Source organism: Mustela nigripes, chromosome 1 (assembly GCF_022355385.1).
Source record: "Mustela nigripes isolate SB6536 chromosome 1, MUSNIG.SB6536, whole genome shotgun sequence".
Taxonomy (NCBI): domain Eukaryota; kingdom Metazoa; phylum Chordata; class Mammalia; order Carnivora; family Mustelidae; genus Mustela; species Mustela nigripes.
Window position 1 is genome coordinate 222,664,155 of NC_081557.1, and position 19,984 is coordinate 222,684,138.

The 19,984-nt window shown below is 38.7% G+C and overlaps 1 protein-coding gene across 5 annotated transcripts in view; it reads left to right on the forward strand.

Annotated features, from left to right (window-relative positions):
• Positions 1-3,464: 3,464 nt before the first annotated feature.
• ZCCHC4 (zinc finger CCHC-type containing 4) overlaps positions 3,465-19,984 on the forward strand; it is a 50,308-nt gene continuing 33,788 nt past the window's right edge. For all 5 annotated transcript variants that reach the window (XM_059381922.1, XM_059381932.1, XM_059381952.1 and 2 more), the window contains exons 1-5: positions 3,465-3,609; positions 4,393-4,511; positions 5,276-5,358; positions 17,536-17,811; positions 18,302-18,382. In XM_059381922.1, coding sequence (XP_059237905.1) covers positions 3,483-3,609; positions 4,393-4,511; positions 5,276-5,358; positions 17,536-17,811; positions 18,302-18,382 — 686 coding nt within the window. In that variant the 5' untranslated portion in view covers positions 3,465-3,482. The remainder of the gene's footprint in view (positions 3,610-4,392; positions 4,512-5,275; positions 5,359-17,535; positions 17,812-18,301; positions 18,383-19,984) is intronic.

Here is a 19,984-nt window from a genome sequence, read left to right on the forward strand (position 1 = left end):
CATCCATCCCACGTTATGGCCGTAGCCATAGAGCCATGGAGTTGGCATTCTTGGGTGTGGTTGATGGAACCAACTGCATCTCAATCTGGCTTAAGGAGACAAAGGAACTTAAGACCCCTATAACTGAAAACTTCAGGCATGGCTGGATCTAGGTGCTCACATGGTATCCTCACACATTCCCATTTCCTAGTTCTGCTCTGGCTTTTCTGCCAAGGCAGGGGCTCCTTGAGTGGTGGGAAACTGCAGCAACCATAACTACCGCAAATAGAAAAGGCCCGTGGTTGCTGCTGTGGAAAGTGCTTCAGGGATGGATTGTGCTGCCTGCTCCACTTCATCACCCCCTTCTGACCCATGCCCTTTGCGAGGTTCACCAGGCTTGGGCACATGACTCGCCTGACCCAAAAGCATATGGCGGAAGTGACAGGGGCAGCTCCAAGCCTAGGTCTCCAGATGCTTGTCCCTTTCTCTTAACTCTTGTGCTCCAGCCATTCCCATATGAAAACATGTCCAGGCTGGCCCTCTGGTTCCAGGAGGGGGATGAGAGACACATGGGGCAGAGATGAATTACCTCCGCCAAGGCAACCCTAGACAAGCCAGTCTCCTGTCCCAGACAAGGTGGGAAGGCTGAACGTGTGTGACACATGAACAGTCAACATGACAGATGCCACTAAGATGACAAAATGTAACCCTTGTAGTTTCTTTCCCAAGCTTTCCAGCAGCAGCCCCCAGTCATCTGCCCGAATCCAAGCCAGCCCCTCTGGTCCTTTGCATTTCTCCCACTACATGGGCTAAAATTGGGAAGAGTTGGATTTTCAAAGGGAAACTGAGGGGTTGATTACAGAGAACACAGAGAAGTCACTCAGGCATTACTTAGAAAATGTTCCTCAGGCACGAACCATTTTCTCTGTAGTAGATTTGAGGGTGGAAGTCCTTCTGCCCCATTAACAAAGTAAGGAGCGTGCCTTCCTGGTCCCTGTGGGGGACCTCATCCTCATCCTCCGGTGGGGGAATTGCCGAGTCTGCGCCCATCTTAGTGATGTGGGAGAGTCGGCTGTGTATGAAGGCGTGCACCCAAGTCTGTCTCCACGCTCTGGCCTCAGAGGACCCGTTTCCAGCTCTGCCCCTCGTTTCTTTTGAGCATCCTGCTGACATCCTTCAGCTTCCTTCTGCTCAAGGATTTTCCTGCACACATAGACAATAAAAAGAAACATTCCCAACTTACTGTAGTGAGCCCCTCTCTATGCCCCTCTCAGCAAATATTCAGAGAACATGAATTTTACCATATATGTCTGAATCTAAGGTGAGGTTTTTTCTTTTTTCCTTCCCAAAATTGAAAAGAGGGAACTGCCTTATTTTTGAAACTGTCAAATTATCTCCCACTAAGGAGTACTCTCTCATTTTCCTTCTTTGGGTCAACTCTTGCCATGCTCTTACTGTTTGGGGAAGGTGACCTGTCAAGGCTGCAATTCCATGCTGGTTTGGTCTGCCTCTCTAAGTCACCCCACAGCATCAGAGTTGTTTAAGACGGGATCAGAAAATATAGATGCAGTGACAATTTTTGGTGGTATGACTTCATGAACTCAACTGCAAATTCTGTAAAGAACTCTTTTAATGATCACAAATCTGTACCTATAAGAAAAATTTTTAAAGATTTTATTTATTTATTTGAGAGAGAGCAAGAGTGAGAAAGATCACAGAGGCAGAGGGAGAAGCAGATTCTTCACTGAGCAGGGAGCCCTATGCAGAGCATGATCTGAGTTGAAGGCACATGCTTAAGACTGAGCCACCCAAGTGCCCCAAGAAATTTTTTAAAATAGAAGTGTTAATGGTAATGAGAATGTGTAGTTAAGTCTTGAGATAAAAATTCCCAAAGTATCAACATAGCTAGATCTAGAGTTTTCTATCCAGATGACGAGCTCGTGCAGATAAGGTGCTCTGGCAACTTGTGCTGGGCAGTTTGAATAGGGCCCTTATTACATCAAAGACCAGATACTACAGGTGAAGGTGAAGGATTTAAGTGAAACTACTAGATGAAATGTGCATGGAAAAATGCAGTGTTTCTACATTAAGACTCCACAGAGTGTAAGTGTGTGATGTTACCATGGGTGTGTAAATCAATTCTTCAGTACTGTAAGAGACATTTGACTAGTCCATCTACAACTCTGTGCATGTAGGTGTGTGTATACTATCATGTCTTGAAATTGGTTAGACTGATTCCTCCTACTTTAATATTTTTCAAAGTTCCTGTAGCTATTCTAGTTCCCTTGCTTTTCCTATGAATTTCAGAATATCATTTTTATCCACAAAAATCTGGCTGGGATTCTGATAGAAATTGTGTTAAACTTTTTGTTTCTGAAGATTTTACTTAATTACTTGAGAGAGAGAGAGAAAGAGAGAGAGAGAATTAGCTGGATGGGGGGAGGGGCTGAGGGAGAGGAAGAAGCAGGCTTTCTGCAGAGCAGGAGGACCAACGCAGGGCTGGAGCCCAGGACCCTGGAATCAGGATCTGAGCCAAAGGCAGACGCTTAACCAACTAAGTCACCCAGGCACCCCTGAAATTGTATTAAACTTGTATAGGCACTAAACCTGGGGAGAACTGATATCTTCACTATGTTGAGTTGTAGTAACGGTCTCTGTGTTTATTCAGAGCGTTGATTTTTTTCATTAGCATTTTGTTGTGTTCTGCATACAAGTCCTGTACATATTTTGTTTGATTTACACCTAAGCATTTCATTTATCTGAGCAGTTGTGTTTTATTTCTAGTTTGGGTGTTCATGGGATCATTCTTAGTACACAGAGGTATGATTGGTTTTTGTGTGTTTGTTTATCTGGTATCTTGCAACCTTGCTGAACTCAATTTCAGCTGGAATTATTTTTGCAGACCCCTTGGCATTTTCTATATAGACAATCGCGTCTTATGCAAAGAGGGACAGTCTTCTTTCTTTCTGATGTATAAATGTCGATGGATACGCAACTACAACATGCAACGGGAAGCATTGCGCAAGAGGTAGAAGAAGACAGTGTGACTCTGACTTTGGCGGGAAAAAAAAAGAAGAGGATTTTTTCCTCAAACGGGGTTGTGGCAGTCATTTCTGTTGTCAGGTGCTGGTGGTGGTGATGCTGACTTTCGGTCTGAAAACCCCACCAAATCTTTGCTCCAGTAATCTCATCTTTAGGCTGTATTCTTATGAGAGGAGGGTGCTAGAGGTGCTGAGGGTAAAGCAGAAGATAGGTGAACTTATTGCACAGGTCCAGTAAATTGCCGGCAACCCCCCAACCCCCGCCCACTTCTCCCCAAACCCCTACCCCTGCGGGTCCACCAGGGAGGGATCCCTTAGGGGAAGCGTGGGCAGAAGGGACTGCTTTTTCGGGGCTCAGTTCCTCCAAGGCGCATGGGGGCGCTGTGAGTCCTCGCGGGGCACGGCGGCACTCTTTCTCAGCCTCCTCGGTAGGACTGAGACTTTCGGGACGGTGGCGGGAAGATGGCGGCACCCAGGGAGTGGCTGGGAACAGTAGAGGCAGAGGGGATCGCGGGTCGTCAGGGAAGCTCGGGAGTGGAGGTGGTATTTCCTTCCGATCCCGCCACCCCCGCCCCGCTGTGCCCTCACGGTGGGTGTGCGTCTGGGTTCAGCCGAGCGGTCCGGCGCGAAGGGCGGAGGTTAGCCTGAAGATGCTTTGGGCTTCTCTGGGGCCCCACACTGTTTTCCCAGATTTTTACCTTCCTCTCTTTTCACCACAGGTGATGCCGAAAAATGCTTTTTCCCGGGGACGTAGTGTTTTCACTTTCCTTAAGAAACTGTCATAGAAAGTCCTCACTGTGGTGGTTTTGGCTTCGCGGCTGTTACATTTTATTTTTCCCCTCATGGGAAGAGGCGAGCTAGGCAAAGGCGATGCATGTTACTGAGTGAATCCGTTGTCAGGTATTTGGGGGATTTCATTGGTTGTTTTGCTATCCTTTTATTTCAAAAAGTTAGGAAGAAGGATAGCATGAATTGCTCAGAAACCAGACCTAGTTTTTCTGTAATTTGTGTAGAGAGGATGTGTCCAACTCCAAAAGCCCAGATTTTCACCGAAATGATAATTGGATGGAAGTGGCAAAGTGCTCCGTTCTCTGGATCCCTTCCAGATTTTAGTCTCAATACCGGATCATTCACCACGTAGACAGCAACAACGGCGTTTTCTTTCTGCAGAGACTAGTTTTCAAGAGTTACATCTCAAGTGATCAGTGCCTAAATATAATAGGTTAAAAAAGTAATTAAATGGAGTGGTGGGCTTAATTATGACATCTTGTGCATAAAACCAAATCAAGTTTTATTTAAGGGTGGTGAAAACTAGGTACTTGATGTAGATGACTCTAGTTTTACATTTTTTTTCCCCCCATTCTGGAACTAGGACCCACTCTTCTGTTTGTAAAGGTGAACCAAGGGAAAGAAGAAACACGGAGATTCTATGCCTGCTCAGCCTGTAGAGATAGAAAAGACTGCAATTTTTTTCAGTGGGAAGATGAAAAGGTATATCAACTTCTTAAGCATATTAAAAAAAAAATTTTTGAAGTATGTGACAATTTGAGAACATTGGTCTAAACCAATAAAAACATGCAACTTGAGCATTAAATCAGATAAATCTCTTTAGATAATTGAAGATACTATTGTTTTTGGTTTGAGAGATTGGAGTTTATGCTTACTCTAAACTTAATCTACTCTGAGTACTGATGTTGTAAACTGTCTCAAATACCATTCGTTTTTAAGACAATGAGGTATCAGTACTGGTTGGGTGATCATTTATTTATTTATTTGCAAATACAGATTTCTCCATATAGAGTTTAGGTTGTGATCATTCTAGGCAGTGTTTTAGAAAAACATTTTTTTTTTTAAACATTTGCATTGAACATCCTTTATACAGCTACTGTATAACCAATGAAGGCACTTAGAGATTTGGCTGTGAGCTTGGTATCCTCTTGGACTCAGCTCTAATTAGAGTTTCGGAAAGTTTTGTCTAGAAAAATTTCAGCTGTCTTAGATTTATTGGAAAACAGTCTTGTTTACCACTTCTGCACACCTGTTAAAATCACCATGTGTGAGATAATCTCGCAGTGCTTTAATATGTTAACTTTCCCAGTTTAATGTGTTCTGTTTTTATTTTCCCCTGAAACAGATGCTTGTTTACAACATTGAGCTGCTTTAATTGGCTTTTTAATGTTAGCATGCAAAACCAGTTTTTCTAGGATGGTAGCAAGTTTGATAGTTTATTAAATGGTGTTTTTATTCCTTTTCAGTTGTCAGGAGCCAGACTTGCTGCCCGAGAAGCTCATAACCAAAAATGCCAGCCTCCTCTCTCCCGAACGCAGTGTGTGGAAAGGTGCTGATGTGTTATCATTTTTATTTATTGTTTTTGTTTTCTTTTTCCCTGTATCTTTGCATTTACTTTCATTTAAAAAATTTATTGTGGTAAAATATATATGATGTAAAATTTGTCATTTTAATAATTTTAAGTATACAGTTCAGTGGTGTTAATTATGTCCACAATGTTGTGCAATTTTCACCATTACCTATTTCCAAAACCTTTTCATCACTCCAAACAGAAACTCTGTTATTATTAAGCATTGACTCCTCATTCCAATTCCTCCCAAACCCTGGTAACCTCTTTTATACTCTGTGGATTTGACTATTCTAGCTTCCTCATGTAAGTGTAATAAAATATTTGCCCTTTTATGCCTGCCTTATTAACACGTTTTCAGGGTTCTTCCATCTTGTAATATGAGTCAGAACCTCCTCTTTTTATGGCTGAATAATATTCCATTATATACACATACACCACATTTTGATCTGTTCATCCATCAGTGAACACTTGGGTTGTTTTTCCCCTTTTGGTTGTTGTGAATAATGCTCCAGTGAACACTGTCAGGCAAATATCTGTTTGAGTCTTTGTCTTCAGTTCTTTTGCGTACATATCTAGGAGTGTGATTATTGGATCATATTGTAATTCTGTGTGTAGTTTTTTGGGGAACCACCAAACTCTTTTCCACATTGGCTGCACCATTTTACATGTCCCACCAGCAACGTACCAGGGTTCCACTTTCTCCGTATCCTTGTCAACACTTACTATTTTCTGTTTTTTTTTTTTTTATTATCTTAGTAGTTGTGAAGTGATATGTCATTGTGGTGTTGAATTTTGGGTCCCTGATGAGTAATGATCTTGATTATCTTTGTGTGCTTATTAGCCATTTGTGTATCTTCTTTGGAGAAATGTCTGTTCAAGTCCTTTGTTCATTTTTAATAGGATTGTCATTTTTGTTGTTGAGTCATGGAAGTTCTTTATATGTTAAGGGATTTATGCCCTTAACAGATGCAAGATTTGTAGAAGCTCTCTCCTGTTCTGTAGATTGCCTTTTCACTTTCTTGATGATGTTCTTTGATGCACCGGAGTTTTTAAATTTGATGAAGTCCCAATTTATCAGATTTTTGCTTTTGTTTTCTTTGCTTTTTGGTAATATAGCTAGGAATCCATTGTTATATCCACTGTTAGGAAGATTTACCATACTATTTCTTTTTTGAAATACTCATAAAACTAAAACATTTTTTGAATGCTGTGAACATCACTTTTTAAAAAGCTACATTGTTGAAGTGTTTTATTGGGTGGCTGGGAGTTGAATCCTAGATTTATCTCTTTGGAGACGTGTGAAAAGCCACCTCTTCCTATGTCATAGGCCTTATTTGTGTATGCTGGGAGAGGCTCCTTAAGAAGCCCCGGGTTTGGGTTGCTGGAGGTTTTTCCTCTCAAGGCAACTCCTTTGGTTACCTGGGCTGCCGTGTTCAGAAGGATTCTGAGGTCTTTTCTATGTTAAGTGGAAAGGAGAATTGGGCTCTATTAAAAATACCTTCTTGAACTTTTTACATTTTGAAGTCTTTTGATGGAGTAGGCTGTTTCTTAAGATAACTTGATCACTCCTAACCAGAGTACTTAATCAGTGATAACTACTTAATACATGGAAATCCAGTCAACAACAAAACATATTTACAAGGGAATTGTAAATTTAGCACTACTGTGAGCTGGCTAGTGTGCTGTGTTTGACATGAGAATTACTTAATCTTGCTAAGGTAGTTTACTTAGATGAGAAAATTGAGGCCTGGAGAAGTTGAGTGACTTCATTAAGCTCTTACTGCTAAAATGACTTAGCAGTGACTCCGACTTATGCCTCTGATTCTAAAATGTTATTTTTAAACATAAAAGCAGATAGTAATTAACATATGATGTGTAATGATTTAAGGAGAGTTAAGAAGTTAAAATGTGAGTTATATAGAGATATAATGAGATTATCATAATGACATAAAATGGAATATCAAAGATGCAGAAAGTAGAAAGCAGAAAAACGTCACCGGTGGTTTCTCCTTTTGAACCCATTACTTTGTTCATTTTGTAGTATTTTCTCCTGATTTTTTTTTTTTACCTGTACCAAAGTTTATTTGTTTGACAAGGTCATTGCCTTAATGCATGCATAGTCTCCTGTACTCTGTGTTATGGATTTTATCTGATAAGCCTGTTTCTATGTTATGACTTAAGGATATTGATGATTTAATTAAACTCTATAAGAAATCTAGGTGATCTTGTTTCCTTGTGTAACCAAATTTTAGTCTGGAGCTAAACCACTGTTCTGTCTTTGTAGTGCCAGGGTGTGTTTTTTTGGAATAATTTTGGAAATTCATATTTCATGTTAATTAGAAAAAAAAACTTGCTAACATGTGAAATATTAAAGAATTTTCAAAAGTTTATTTCTTGGAGGTCATACTCTCATCTCTAATCTAGTCTTGATTCTTGAGAGCATATCTTAATATTTTAAATCATCATTTTAAATCATCTGTAACCCATTAACCTTGGATTTTGTTACCCAGGCTTGCTTGCTTCCTTCCTTCCTTCCTCCCTTCCTTCCATCCATGTATTCATTCTTTGAGGACTCAAAAAGAACTTAAACTGCTAGTAGTGGACTTGAGATATGTACAGATAATGCAGTGCTAAGAAGAATATGCTAAACATAGAAAATAGTTCTAAGAAAAACCGAGTGCTCTAGAAGGTCAGCAACCATGCTGCTCCTTGTGCCATCGCTGATCAGTACAGTTTAGCGACACGGGACTTGAACAGGTCTTGGAGGATTGGGAGAAGTTGAAGGTTTTTGACAGGTAGTATCACTGATTTTGCTGCCCCCCCCCCCCTGTGATTGATGCTGTCATGCTTGCTTAGGGGCTTTCTGTGGAGTAAAACATTTAAAATCAGTCATTCCTCTAAAAATTTAAACTTTTGGCTTTTTAACGGACTTACTCCATGTTATTAAGTTACCTAACGAACTTACTCCATGTTATTAAGTTACCTATTCTCTTAGATGAGAGAATTGAGATTAGCTGTTCATCCTTGTGTGTAAAGGAACCTAAGAATGGTGTATTGTTACTGTACTGTTTTCAAAGTTAACTTTCTACAACTCATTTATAAATTATATTATGAAATAAGTAGTCCATTTGAAAGTATTAAAATGCATTTAAACATGATTTCTCTTCTATAATGCAAGCCTTCATCTGTCACTGTGGAGTCACAATAGCTTTTCACTGATAATTTCTCTTCCAAATTGTTAGAAAGGAATTATGGTAGCGAGCAAGATTAATGGGCCCGTGTTACTTGATTTTTATGACAGAGCTGGGACTGCTCCACAGATGTCTAGGTGCTACAGAACAGGATTTGATAATTCGTTTTTTTAATCTCACTCTTTGAACCATGCTTTATATTACATGTGTTCAGTTGACAGATTTACCTTTTGTGTCTGAGATTTGACTTTCCTTATAGTTGTTAGCTGCCTGTTATGCCCTGGAATGTTATTCTATTATGTAGTATGTTGGCACCTTATTGTGACCTATGAAGTCTTAGAGAAGATCTATTTTATTGCTAAAATAAGTATTAATTTATGTGCATCTATAGAGTTTTGTTTAGTTGATATTTCATTTGGTTATGTGTTTTCAGAGCTCATTTAAACTCAGATTTTCAAGGTCTGCTATTAGGGAAATGCCATAAACATAATTCGTCTACTCTAGGAAAGGCAAATGGAACATCAAATGGAGATCAATAAAAATGACATTTCAAAATGCTAGCCTGCAAATTGTGAATCATGCTGAGCCCTGCGGCAGACTGGATTTCTTCTGCCCACCCCGGGTCTGTGCAGAAAGGACAGTGAGGAGGTGACGCTGAGTAAGCCTCAGCCTTCCACTCGCATGTTCTTCCTCCCATACTTCGAAAAAGGCTTGTTTCTGAGTGCAAAATGTAAAGCAGTGTACTTGAATGATTGTGATGTGATTTTGAATAGAAGTATGCACGAGATCTCTATTTATCTTTTGTCAGGAAAAGGTTAATAAACTAGCAGGAAAGCTTTCTGAGGAACAGTTTTGACAAGGCACAAAGATATATAAGTGGAGGTTCATTTAACAGTATTTTTCCCCCTTTGTTTAAAAGCGATTAAACTTGGAGAACTAAGCGCTGTCAGACAGTCCCGCATATGAGCAAATTATACCCCGGTCCTTCATGGTTTCAAACTGTCTTTCATCTCTTCCTGAGATGAAAGCTTCTCCTGCCCTCAGTGGGTATCACGAGGTGAGGGCTAGGCAGTCCTTCTGATTGTGTTTAAGTAACAGAACCTGACACAGTTCTGTCTATGGGGATCTTCCCTCTCTTTTTTCCTGTAAAGCCCTTGATTGTTGTCATTCTTTCAAGGATGAGTATTTGCTTCCCTAATATCAAACGTACACTCTGTTGCTCAATTGTGGTTCCTGACTGCATGTATGATACCTTTGTGTTTTGGGACTGAAATTGTAGGTGATGGCAGTGACCCTCGCTTGTAGTTCCAACAGTCTGCTGTGCTGAGTTGAAGAGATGACAGCATGAAGGGCTGGGACAGGTTTGCCATTGGGGGACCATCCCACCTACCTCATGACCTCAGTCTGGCTGATGGCTTTATATATCCTATCTCTGTGTTGTGGATGCTAAAATGTGAAAACGTGGGGTGCCTGGGTGGCTCAGTGGGTTAAGCCACTGCCTTCGGCTCAGGTCATGATCTCAGGGTCCTGGGATCGAGCCCCTGCATCAGGCTCTCTGCTCAGCGGGGGGCCTGCTTCCCTTCCTTTCTCTCTGCCTGCCTCTCTGCCTACTTGTGATCTCTCTCTGTCAAATAAATAAATAAAATCTTTAAAAATCAAATAAATAAATAAATAAATAAATAAATAAAATGTGAAAACGTGCGTCTTAGAAGTGATGAAATGGTATGGTTGGATTTTGCTTTGTGATCTGGTCCATCAGGGTTCCTTTTCATGGGTAGATTTAGCTCATTCGCAGACTGGATATAACAGATGTGCTTGATCTTGGTTTTGTTGTATTATTTTATGCTTTCTGGTTTCCTTGCTTCTCTTTGCTCTTTCACTATGTGGTGTATGTTTTCTTTTTTTAGTATTTGTTTCTTTTTTTCTTTGTTTTTGTTTTTGTTCTTATAATTGCCTTTGTAGCTTTTTATGCTATATTTAAATGTTTTGTTTTTTAGATTGTCTTCATACATCTAAAAATGAGAAATGATAAACTTATATTTCATCTTCTGATCTCTTTCTCTACAATGACTATCCAGTTTTGGTTATTTCTTTTTAAGGATAACCTTTATGCCTTTGAATATTGCTTACAGCTTTTACTTGATTTTTCTGTTTTAAATATCTTTTGGCCTTTGACTCTGACACATGAGAAAATCAGTATACTTACAGCATCTCCCACTTTTTCCGGGACTTCCCCCACCTCTTATATTTGGATTTATATTATTTATATTTTATATTGTAACTATAATACCCATATTGTTCTGTTTTCATTCTGTGGCTAAATGGATTTGGTACTTACTGATGGCCCCATTGCTGTAGTTCCTTCATTGATCTCCTATTTGGCTAAAATTCATCCTCTAGTGGTTTTTGCTTTTTAAATAAAAGTCCTATATTAACCAAAAATTTTAAATCAAAATCCTGTGTGGCTATCATATGGTTCCACTTACATGAAATATCCAAAACAGGCAAATCTATTGAGACAGAAAATAGATTAGTGGTTGTTAGAGGCTGGGGGTCAGGGAAAGGGGAGTGACTGCTGATGGGTACAGGGTTTCTTTTTGAGGTGATGAGATTGTTCTGGAATGAGATTGTGATGATGGTTACCCAACTTCATGAGCATTCTAAAAATCACTAAATTGTATACTTTAAAAGGGTGATTATATGGTTCATGAATTAAATTTCAGTAAAAAAAAACCCGAAATCTGTATGTGGCAGGGGAATCAAATAGTTGAAAAACAAATAGAAGCTTTGCAGAGAACAATCAATACCCCTGTCTCCACCTGTGCATTTCCCCCTCCCCAGAAGCAACTATAGTCAGCTCTTCTGGCTAATTAGTTTAGAATTTTACCTTCCTGTCTATGAAATACAAAACATGCTTATATTGCTACTTCTTGATTAATCAAGTTGTGAATTATCTATGTCCCGTGGAAGTTGAGGGTTTATCTTTCTTTCTCGCTTCTCCTGCCCTCTCCCCTCCACCTCCACCTCCCCATAATTCATGCCTTTTTCCTACCCCATTTGTATATGGTTATATCATAATTTTAGTTAGATTCATATTTTATTGTTTGCATTATTATAACCCTTACATGCTGCTCAGAGCTAAACTGTGTAATACATCAAAGTAAGTTTTTTTCTTTCCAACACAACTTCTTGGGTTTTTTGGAGTTAATAATAGACTGGGATTTTTTATTATTGTAGCTGCTGTTTGCTTATTTATGTACATATCACTACTTCAACTGCAAACTCAGATGTCTGAGTCCTTTAAGAACATTCAGATGAAGCATAATCCATTGGTTTCATCATCATAGAGAAATCCGTCCCAGGGCTTTCAGAAATGCTCCTGTCTGGAATGGCTCTTTTACCTGATACCCAGCTATCCTGAAGGTTTTTCATTAAGGACCCAGATTCTATGACTACATAAACCTGAGTTCTCCCAAGTCCCCAAATATTTATTTCCTTCCTTTATTCTTGAATGGCACTGATCCAGCTATAAAATTATTCAGATTACATATTTTCCTTGGAATAAATGCAGGATTGCTTCAAGGCCTCCACAGTAGTATTTCTTAAATGATCTCTGTGAAAGGATCAGTCTTTTGTTTGCTTGTATTATGTTCTTGTTTTTATTCCCTACCCATTAAGATCAGATACTTCTGTAAATATAATGAAAATAAATTACTAGGAAATTAAATGAAAGAAAAAAGAAACATACAAACTACAAGCCCACATTTTTTATTAGTTTGAATACGCATAAAAATGCTCTGATTGGTATAAAAATTTCTAAACGTAGACTCTTAATATCTGTCTTTGTCTCATCAGGAACTGGTAACAGTTAACTGCCAGCACTAGTGCATGGCCACTCTGTGAGGAATACTGTTCTAGAGTTAAATTTGGTATTGTAAAAATCTGAGGCCAACCTGATTTTTACTACCCAACAATTTTGAAATCTGTGTTTCTGAAAAAACTTCTCTTTGCTGATACTTGGTTGATCCCTGTACAGATGGATGGAATTCTGGGTTGGAAATATTTCTCCCTCAGAATTTGGAAGGCAGGGTTCCATTTACTTTTGTATTCATTGTAGCTATTGAGAAGTTTAAGTTCAGAAGGTTCATTCCTGATCTCATAAATGAGCTGTGATCTGTTTGATCCCTTTGTCTTTTTTTTAAGAATCTTAACTATTCCTGTGGGTCTGACATTTTATGATTACCTATCTTGATGTGAGTCTTTTAAATTCTCTTTTGCTGGGTATTGAGTAAATCCTTTCAAACTGGAAACTCATGTTCTTTAATTCTGAGAAATTTCCCAGATTATATTCCTGTTGCCAAAGAATGAAAAACCAAATTGCATGTGATTTTGGGCTGAATACAACCCATTTCTTGCTTAGTATTTTCTGGGGTCATCTTTGCATGTTTTCTTTGAACTGAATTCTTGCCTTTTCTTTAAAGCACTTTTAAAAATCAATTATTCTGGAAAATTTCAGGCGTACACAAAAGCAGAGAGAATAGTATAAAGAATCTCCTACACCCACACCCAGCTTTATCAGTCATCAGTATGTGGCTAATTTTATTTCACCTATACCTTCTATCCTGACTTCCAGTATAGATATGTATAATTTTACCCATAAATGTGTTTCTATGTATCTCAAGAAATAAGGCCTTTTAAAAAAACACAATTACAATATTATTAAAAATACCTGAAAAATGAACAATTCCTTAATATATAAATGTGATTAGTATTCACATTTCTCTGATTACCCTATAAATGCCATTTTATAATTGGTTTTTCAAATCAGATCCATACAGGGTTTATGCATTGTAATCGGTTGGTATCTTTAATCATTTGTTGAAGAAGCAGAGTAATTTGTCCTATAGAATTCCTCACATTCTGGGTTTGTTGATTATATGCTGCAATGTTTAACATTTATTCCATCCCTGTATTTCTTGTAGCAGTATGATCAGACTTGTGTTCAGTTTTAGGGGAGAGTATTCTTTTGTAAGTAATGGGGTATATTTCCTTTTGTATTACATAGATAATGTCTGGTTATTCATTTTGTGTGATTTTTAAGATTGATGACGTGCAAATTAGCCAGTCTCTAAGCAATACAGTTGATTTTGTATATTAATCTTTTATCTTGTAATCTTGATGAGCTTACTTTCTAGTTGTAGCAACTACTTAAAAATATTTCTTCAGGACTTCCTACATATAAGATCATGTTGTCTGTGGATAAAATTTTTTTTTAAGATTTTATTTATTTATTTGACTGAGAGAGACACAGGAAAAGAGGGAACACAAGCAGAGGGAGTGGAAGAGAGAGAAGTAGGCCTCCCACTGATCAGGAAGCCCGATGTGGGTCTTGATCCCAAGATCTTGGAGTCATGACCTGAGCTGAAGACAGATGCTTAATGACTAAGCCAGCCAGATAACCCTGTGGATAAAATTTTTATGTTTCCTTTCCAATCTGTGCCTTTTATTTCTTTTTCTTGTCTTATCAAAGTGTCTGGAATCCCCCGTCAGTGTTGAATAGAAATGGTAAAAGTAGACATCTTTGCTTGTGTCCCAGTCTTGGGAGGAATGTGTTCAGTCTTTTACCAGTATGGTGTTAAACTATAGGTTTTTCTCAGATGCTCTTTATGAGGTTGTAGAAGTTCTCTTCTGTTCCTAGTTTTCTGAGAATCTTTCTCATGAATGAGTGATTTTTGTCAAGTTCTTTTTTTCTGCACTTGATGAGGTGATTTTTTTTTTTGATGATTGTTAATATGGTGGCTCGTGTTGATCGAATGCAAACATTGAAGCAGCTTGGCATTCCTGGGCTAACCTACACTTGGTCATGATCTGTTACCTTCTTTATATACTGTGGTTTTGATTGTTAAAACTCTATTAGTTTCTGAGTTTGTGTTTATGATGTTTATTCATCTTTGTTTTTCTTATAATTTTTTTTTTCTGGTTTGGTAGTGGGGTCATGCTGGCCTGATGAAAGGAATTGGGAACTGTACTTTCCTCTTTAGTGTATTGGAAGGGTTTGTGTGGAATTGGTATTGCCCCTCTGTCTTCTGTTTTGCATTGTTTCCAGTGAGAAATCTGGTATTGTTCTTAATCTTTGTTTCTGTACATATCTTTTTTTCTTCTGATTTTAAGATTTTCTCTTTTTCACTGATTTTGAACAACTTTATTATGAGGCATTTTGTAGTTTTCTTCATGTTTCTTGTGCTTGAGGTTCTCTGAGCTTCTTCAATCTTTTGATGTAATTTTTGGAAAATTTCAGCCATAATTTTTTCAAAAATTTTTCTGCCTGCCCCTCTTGTGGGTGCATTTTCATGTATTTTGGTCCCTTGGTGTTTCATTTTGGATAATTTCTAAGGCTACATGCCTTCATATACACTGATCTTTACTCTGTAATATCTAAGTTGCTATTAATCCCATCTAGAGTATTTTTCAGTTCAGACAATTAAAAAAAACTTTTAAGTTCGATTTGGGTCTTTTTAATATTTTCTGTGTTTTTAGTTAACAGGCTCGTCTTTTTTCTACCACTGGAACATACAGAGTATAGTTACAGTAGATGGCTCTGATGTCTCTGTCTACTGATCATAGCATCTCTGTCATTTTGGACAGTTTGAATTGATTGTTGGTGTTTTGCCCCTAGCCATGGGTCATGTGTTCTGTTTCTTACATACCTGATAATACTTTGATTCAGTGCTAGCAGTGTCCATTTTACCTTCTTGTATCCTGGGGAGTTTTTATTCCTTTTCCATATTTTTGAGCTTCGTTCCTGGAATGCCGTTGTTACTTGACTGTAGTTTGATACTGTGGAGCAGGATTCAGGAAACTGCAGGGCGAGGGCCAGCTGTGGTCAGGCCTGTTCAGTAACACTGGGTTTTGTGCTACAGTCACAGAGTGGATGAGACTGAGAAACCAGATGGCCTGCCAAGCTTGAGATTTATTACCTGTTCCTATACAGAAAAGGTTTGTTATTCCTTACTTTTAAAGGCTTACTTTAAGCTTTTTGGCAAGACTGGGGCACCTTGGAGGGTAGGGCTAGTTGCTCCCCACTCTGAGGCAATTACCCTCCTTAGCACTGTACCTGATGCTTGTGTCTTAGAAGATTTCTTCATTCGGGCTTGTTAGTTGGAACCTTTCTGTGTCCTGTTGGGTATCCGGTGATTGTTCCGCCTGCTCCTTTCAGCGGTTCTCTCCCTCGCTCTGAGATCTTTCTTCACATGCACGTGCTGCTCACTGCTCAGTACTCAGCAACAGACTTGAGGGGAATCATGGCAAACCATGGAGCTCCCTCTCAGTGGCCTGCTTTCTGGCCTGTGGACTCCAAATGTATCTTCTCCAGTACTCGGCCTTGTGGATTCCAGCTGCCCTCGCCTCCAGCACTTCTTAACTCTGCCTGGTCAAGTCATTGAGCTGTGTTTGGGTTCTCTGTGCCCGTGTCACCAGCTCTCCACAGGCAGTAAACTGGGCAGGTGTAGCAGTCCCTCATGTGTTCCCTTTTCCTCTTCACCATTGGGGCTGCTTGTCATCCATGATGTTATAACTGTACTTTCATGTATTTTGTCTGTTTAAAAAATTTTTGAGGGCCAGGATGGGTAAATCTGGTCTCTGACTCCATCATGGCTGGATGTGGAAGCCTTCAACTCTTTACCTTTAATAATGAAAGGTAGTAGTCGTAAATTCAGTGTTTCTGTTGCTGGAGAATGTGTTGGTTCTTTCTACTGCATTTCCTGTCTTAGGGGCCCTTTTCTCTACTGACATTCTTACTTTGAATTACTAGAAAAGTTTCCCCTAATACCGCTCTCCCTTTTTCTTTCCAGCCATAGATAAAGCTGTCAGAAGCACAGTTATCATGGAAATAGAAACATTTAAATTACTGGCACGATAAGCTTATTTTTTGCTGTAGCCATTCAGAGTATCGATTTGTCACTGCCTTGGGTGCTTTCAAGTGAAGCTGTGCTTAGATATAAAAAGTTTTAAAGCCCACTTTGATTCTATGTGAAGCTCACAGTTTTTCCAGTGCAGTTCTAGCGGTTAGTCAGTTGAAACTGTGGGCTTCTCGAACTCTATAAGAACCCTTTCGTGCAGTATTCGACATGCTTAGATTTGGACATTGCCGACCTGCTGTGGGCCTTGATACTGGTGTTTGTTTTTCTTTGGTTTTCTTACTCTGATTTCATAGCTGCTACTGCATGTACAAAATCAGCAGTTTTAAAATAATGTGCTGTAATTATTTTCTCTAATTATCTCTAATAAAATGAAAGGGGGGAAAAAACCCCAAAGTGGTAACTTTGAAATAAGATAGGAGGATGACTTGAAAGGGATCAAATGGGATATCAGTACGGGTTTTTTGTTTTTTGTTTTTTTTTAAGGCTTTGGATATTGTCTTACATTTGGGGGGGATGAGCTTTTTCAGAATTGCTTTCCTTGGTGCTGCTAAGAATAGAGGAACTTTGTAGCAACGTTTTTTCTCCTAGGAGGTAATTTTTCTTGCTAAGTATGCCATAAAAAATTGAAGAATGATCTTAATTTCTCATTTTAAAATGACTGTCATACTGAGCCAGACTATTTAACACTTCAGAGTTAGAACACATGGATTTGTCAATAAATTTAAACGTGATGGTAGTCTCCATTACTACTAAGTTGTTTGAGTAATATATTATATTCACATTTTAAATGGATATTGATCCTCATTCAGTGACTGAATTAGAGCATCTCAATTCTTATAAAATTGCTGATTCTTTTCTACTTTGTAGGTATGCAGCTGGACATCAATTCCAGCCAACATTCCATAGATTTTTCTTACCTTTGCTTCTTTACACAGTACTCTTTAGGAGGTAATAGTACTTTGTGCCTCCCAAAAAGAGCAAACAGAAATTGTCTTTAAAACATCAAACTTAAAATCTGTGATTTTGTGTTGACTTATGTCTTGAAGGTACGTGAAGTTCATTGGGTTGCCCTTGTCTCAGAGGAAGTTTTGTCAGAGATGTCAGCAGCTGCTGTTGCCAGATGACTGGGAGAAGCATCAAGAGCACCGGGTGGTAGGTGATATTTCTATCACCCAGTTGAAAAGGCCCAGTCAGCTTCTTTATCCACTGGAAAACAAGAAGACAAATGCCCAGTATCTGTTTGCTGATCGGAGCTGTCAGTTCTTGGTAGACCTACTTTCTACCCTTGGATTCACAAGAGTCCTGTGTGTTGGAACACCGAGGTATGCTATATGATTTTTTGAAGATTTCTACTATCCCCACTATTTAAGTTGTAAGAAAAAATGATCACATAGTTATTTACTATGTTCTGGGAAATCGCATGCAGTTTCAAATAAGCAAGAGAAGTATAAAGCACAGTCCCTCTCTTGAGGAGTTTGTAATCTACATTACATTTCAGAGAAATCTTTGTAGATTTCTGATATATGACAGGAGATTCCTTCTGATTTGATTTTTTAATTGCTTATCATTTTAGACTCCTCTTTTTCAGATAAGTTCTACCTTTTAAAAAAAATGTTTGAAAAACCGAAACCTTGGTTATATCTGCCAAATTCTCTTCAGTGTTTTATTGAAATATTAGAAATACCAGGAGAACATTGGTGGGGTTGTTTTGGTTTATTTGCTTATTATCTGTGGCATTTGTGATTCCTCATTAAGGAATCACATTCCTTATGTGGAATGATTCCTCATTCATGCTTTCATGAATTGTTTTAGGTTGCATGAGCTGATCAGATTGAAAGCATCAGGTGAAAAGAAGTCTAACATTAAAAGCCTTTTATTGGATATTGATTTTAGGTAGGTTTATAAAGTCTGATATTTATTCTCGTTTACTGTCTCCTGTTTCTGTTTAATGTTTTTCTCTTATTTGTTGTTTATTACCTGTTGCAGTCCTTTACTGTTCAGAAGTAGTAATTGGTTAGAAGCCACCTTTTTAGTCATATAAACTCCCCTTGTAATCTTCCATATTTCAAACAGAAAGGCAGTGGATTTCTTTTGTTGTTGTTGGGTGTGCTTCCTAAATTTTTTCAGTGAATGTGTCTCATTGACCTGGGCTTGTATTGTAGAGGTAAATTCGTACTGACTGAAATTTCCTCTCATACACTTATTTTTCAAAAATAAATCTGAACTTCTCCCAGGATTTTGTTTCATCATGATGTTTTAATATATTTATTTAATGCATATGTATATTTATTTATTTTAATTCATTTTATTCTAATTCTTTTACTGTATTTTACTTTAACACATTTTATTCATCTGGTAAAACACATTTTACCAGATGATGTGCATATTGGCTTTTATTGGATATAGCTTTCACTGGATATAGACAGGTCTTAAAGCATAAGATTAGCAGACAGCTGGAATCTGTGGGAGAAGGTCAGAATTAAATAGCATCTGATGTGTTGGGACAAACAAAGAGGAGCACACGTGGCCCTTAGGTGATAATTTAGAAGCAGATGTGTCCACCCACAGTCTCTGGGATCCTGTAAACTTGAAGTACTTTTCCAACTTCAGTTGTTTGAAGTTTTAAATTGAGACACAGTGCACTGAAAACCCACCAAGTTAAGGTGTATGTGCCAGTGGTTTGGGGTATATTCATTATGTCTTGCAGTAATCACCCCCATCCAATTCTGGAACATTTCCATTCTTTTCCATTCCGAAAAGAAACCCTCTCCCCACTTGCTGTGATGGTCAGTGATCTGGCTTCTGTCCCTGTGGGTCTGTTGGTTCTGTGTGTGTCCTGTAAATGGCAATCCCCATATGTGACCTGGGCTTGCGGCCTCTTCCATGTGCCGCTGTGTTCATCCAGATCACGGAATGGAACAGTACTTTACTCCTTTCGAGGCTGTATTGATGTTCCACTCGATAGATGTATCAGATTCTTGTTTTAAATACCACATTCCTTTCCTAAAGAATGACTGTTAAATTATTGTCAGTGTATTATTTTAAGGGTAGAAGTTTAACTCTGGGGTTCTTATAACAGTGCAAACAGTAGCTGGTGTTTGCATTGGGTGTTCGCACTGAGTGCTTGTCCTGGGTGAAACCCTGCTCTCCCTCAGTCAGTCCTCACAAGAGTCTCCGCTGTACAGTACGTGCTGTTATCCTCCTCGCTTTCCAGATGTGAAAAGCCAAGGTACGAAGAGGTGAAATAACTTGACCTAACAGTGATGAGTGGCCAAGTCAGGATTCAAACCCAGTCATTGTGGCTCCAAAATTGATACCCTCTGGGAATAACTTGCTTTTAAATTTGTACAGAAGCTTTTTTTATATGGCCCATTTCTCTCTTGTCCCAATGTCTCTCTCTTTCCCCATTTTCCTTCGTGCCTGTTCCACGAAGGTTCACATGAGTCAGCAGTGGGTTTACAGGTTATTCATATATTTGGAATATGGCCCTCCTTC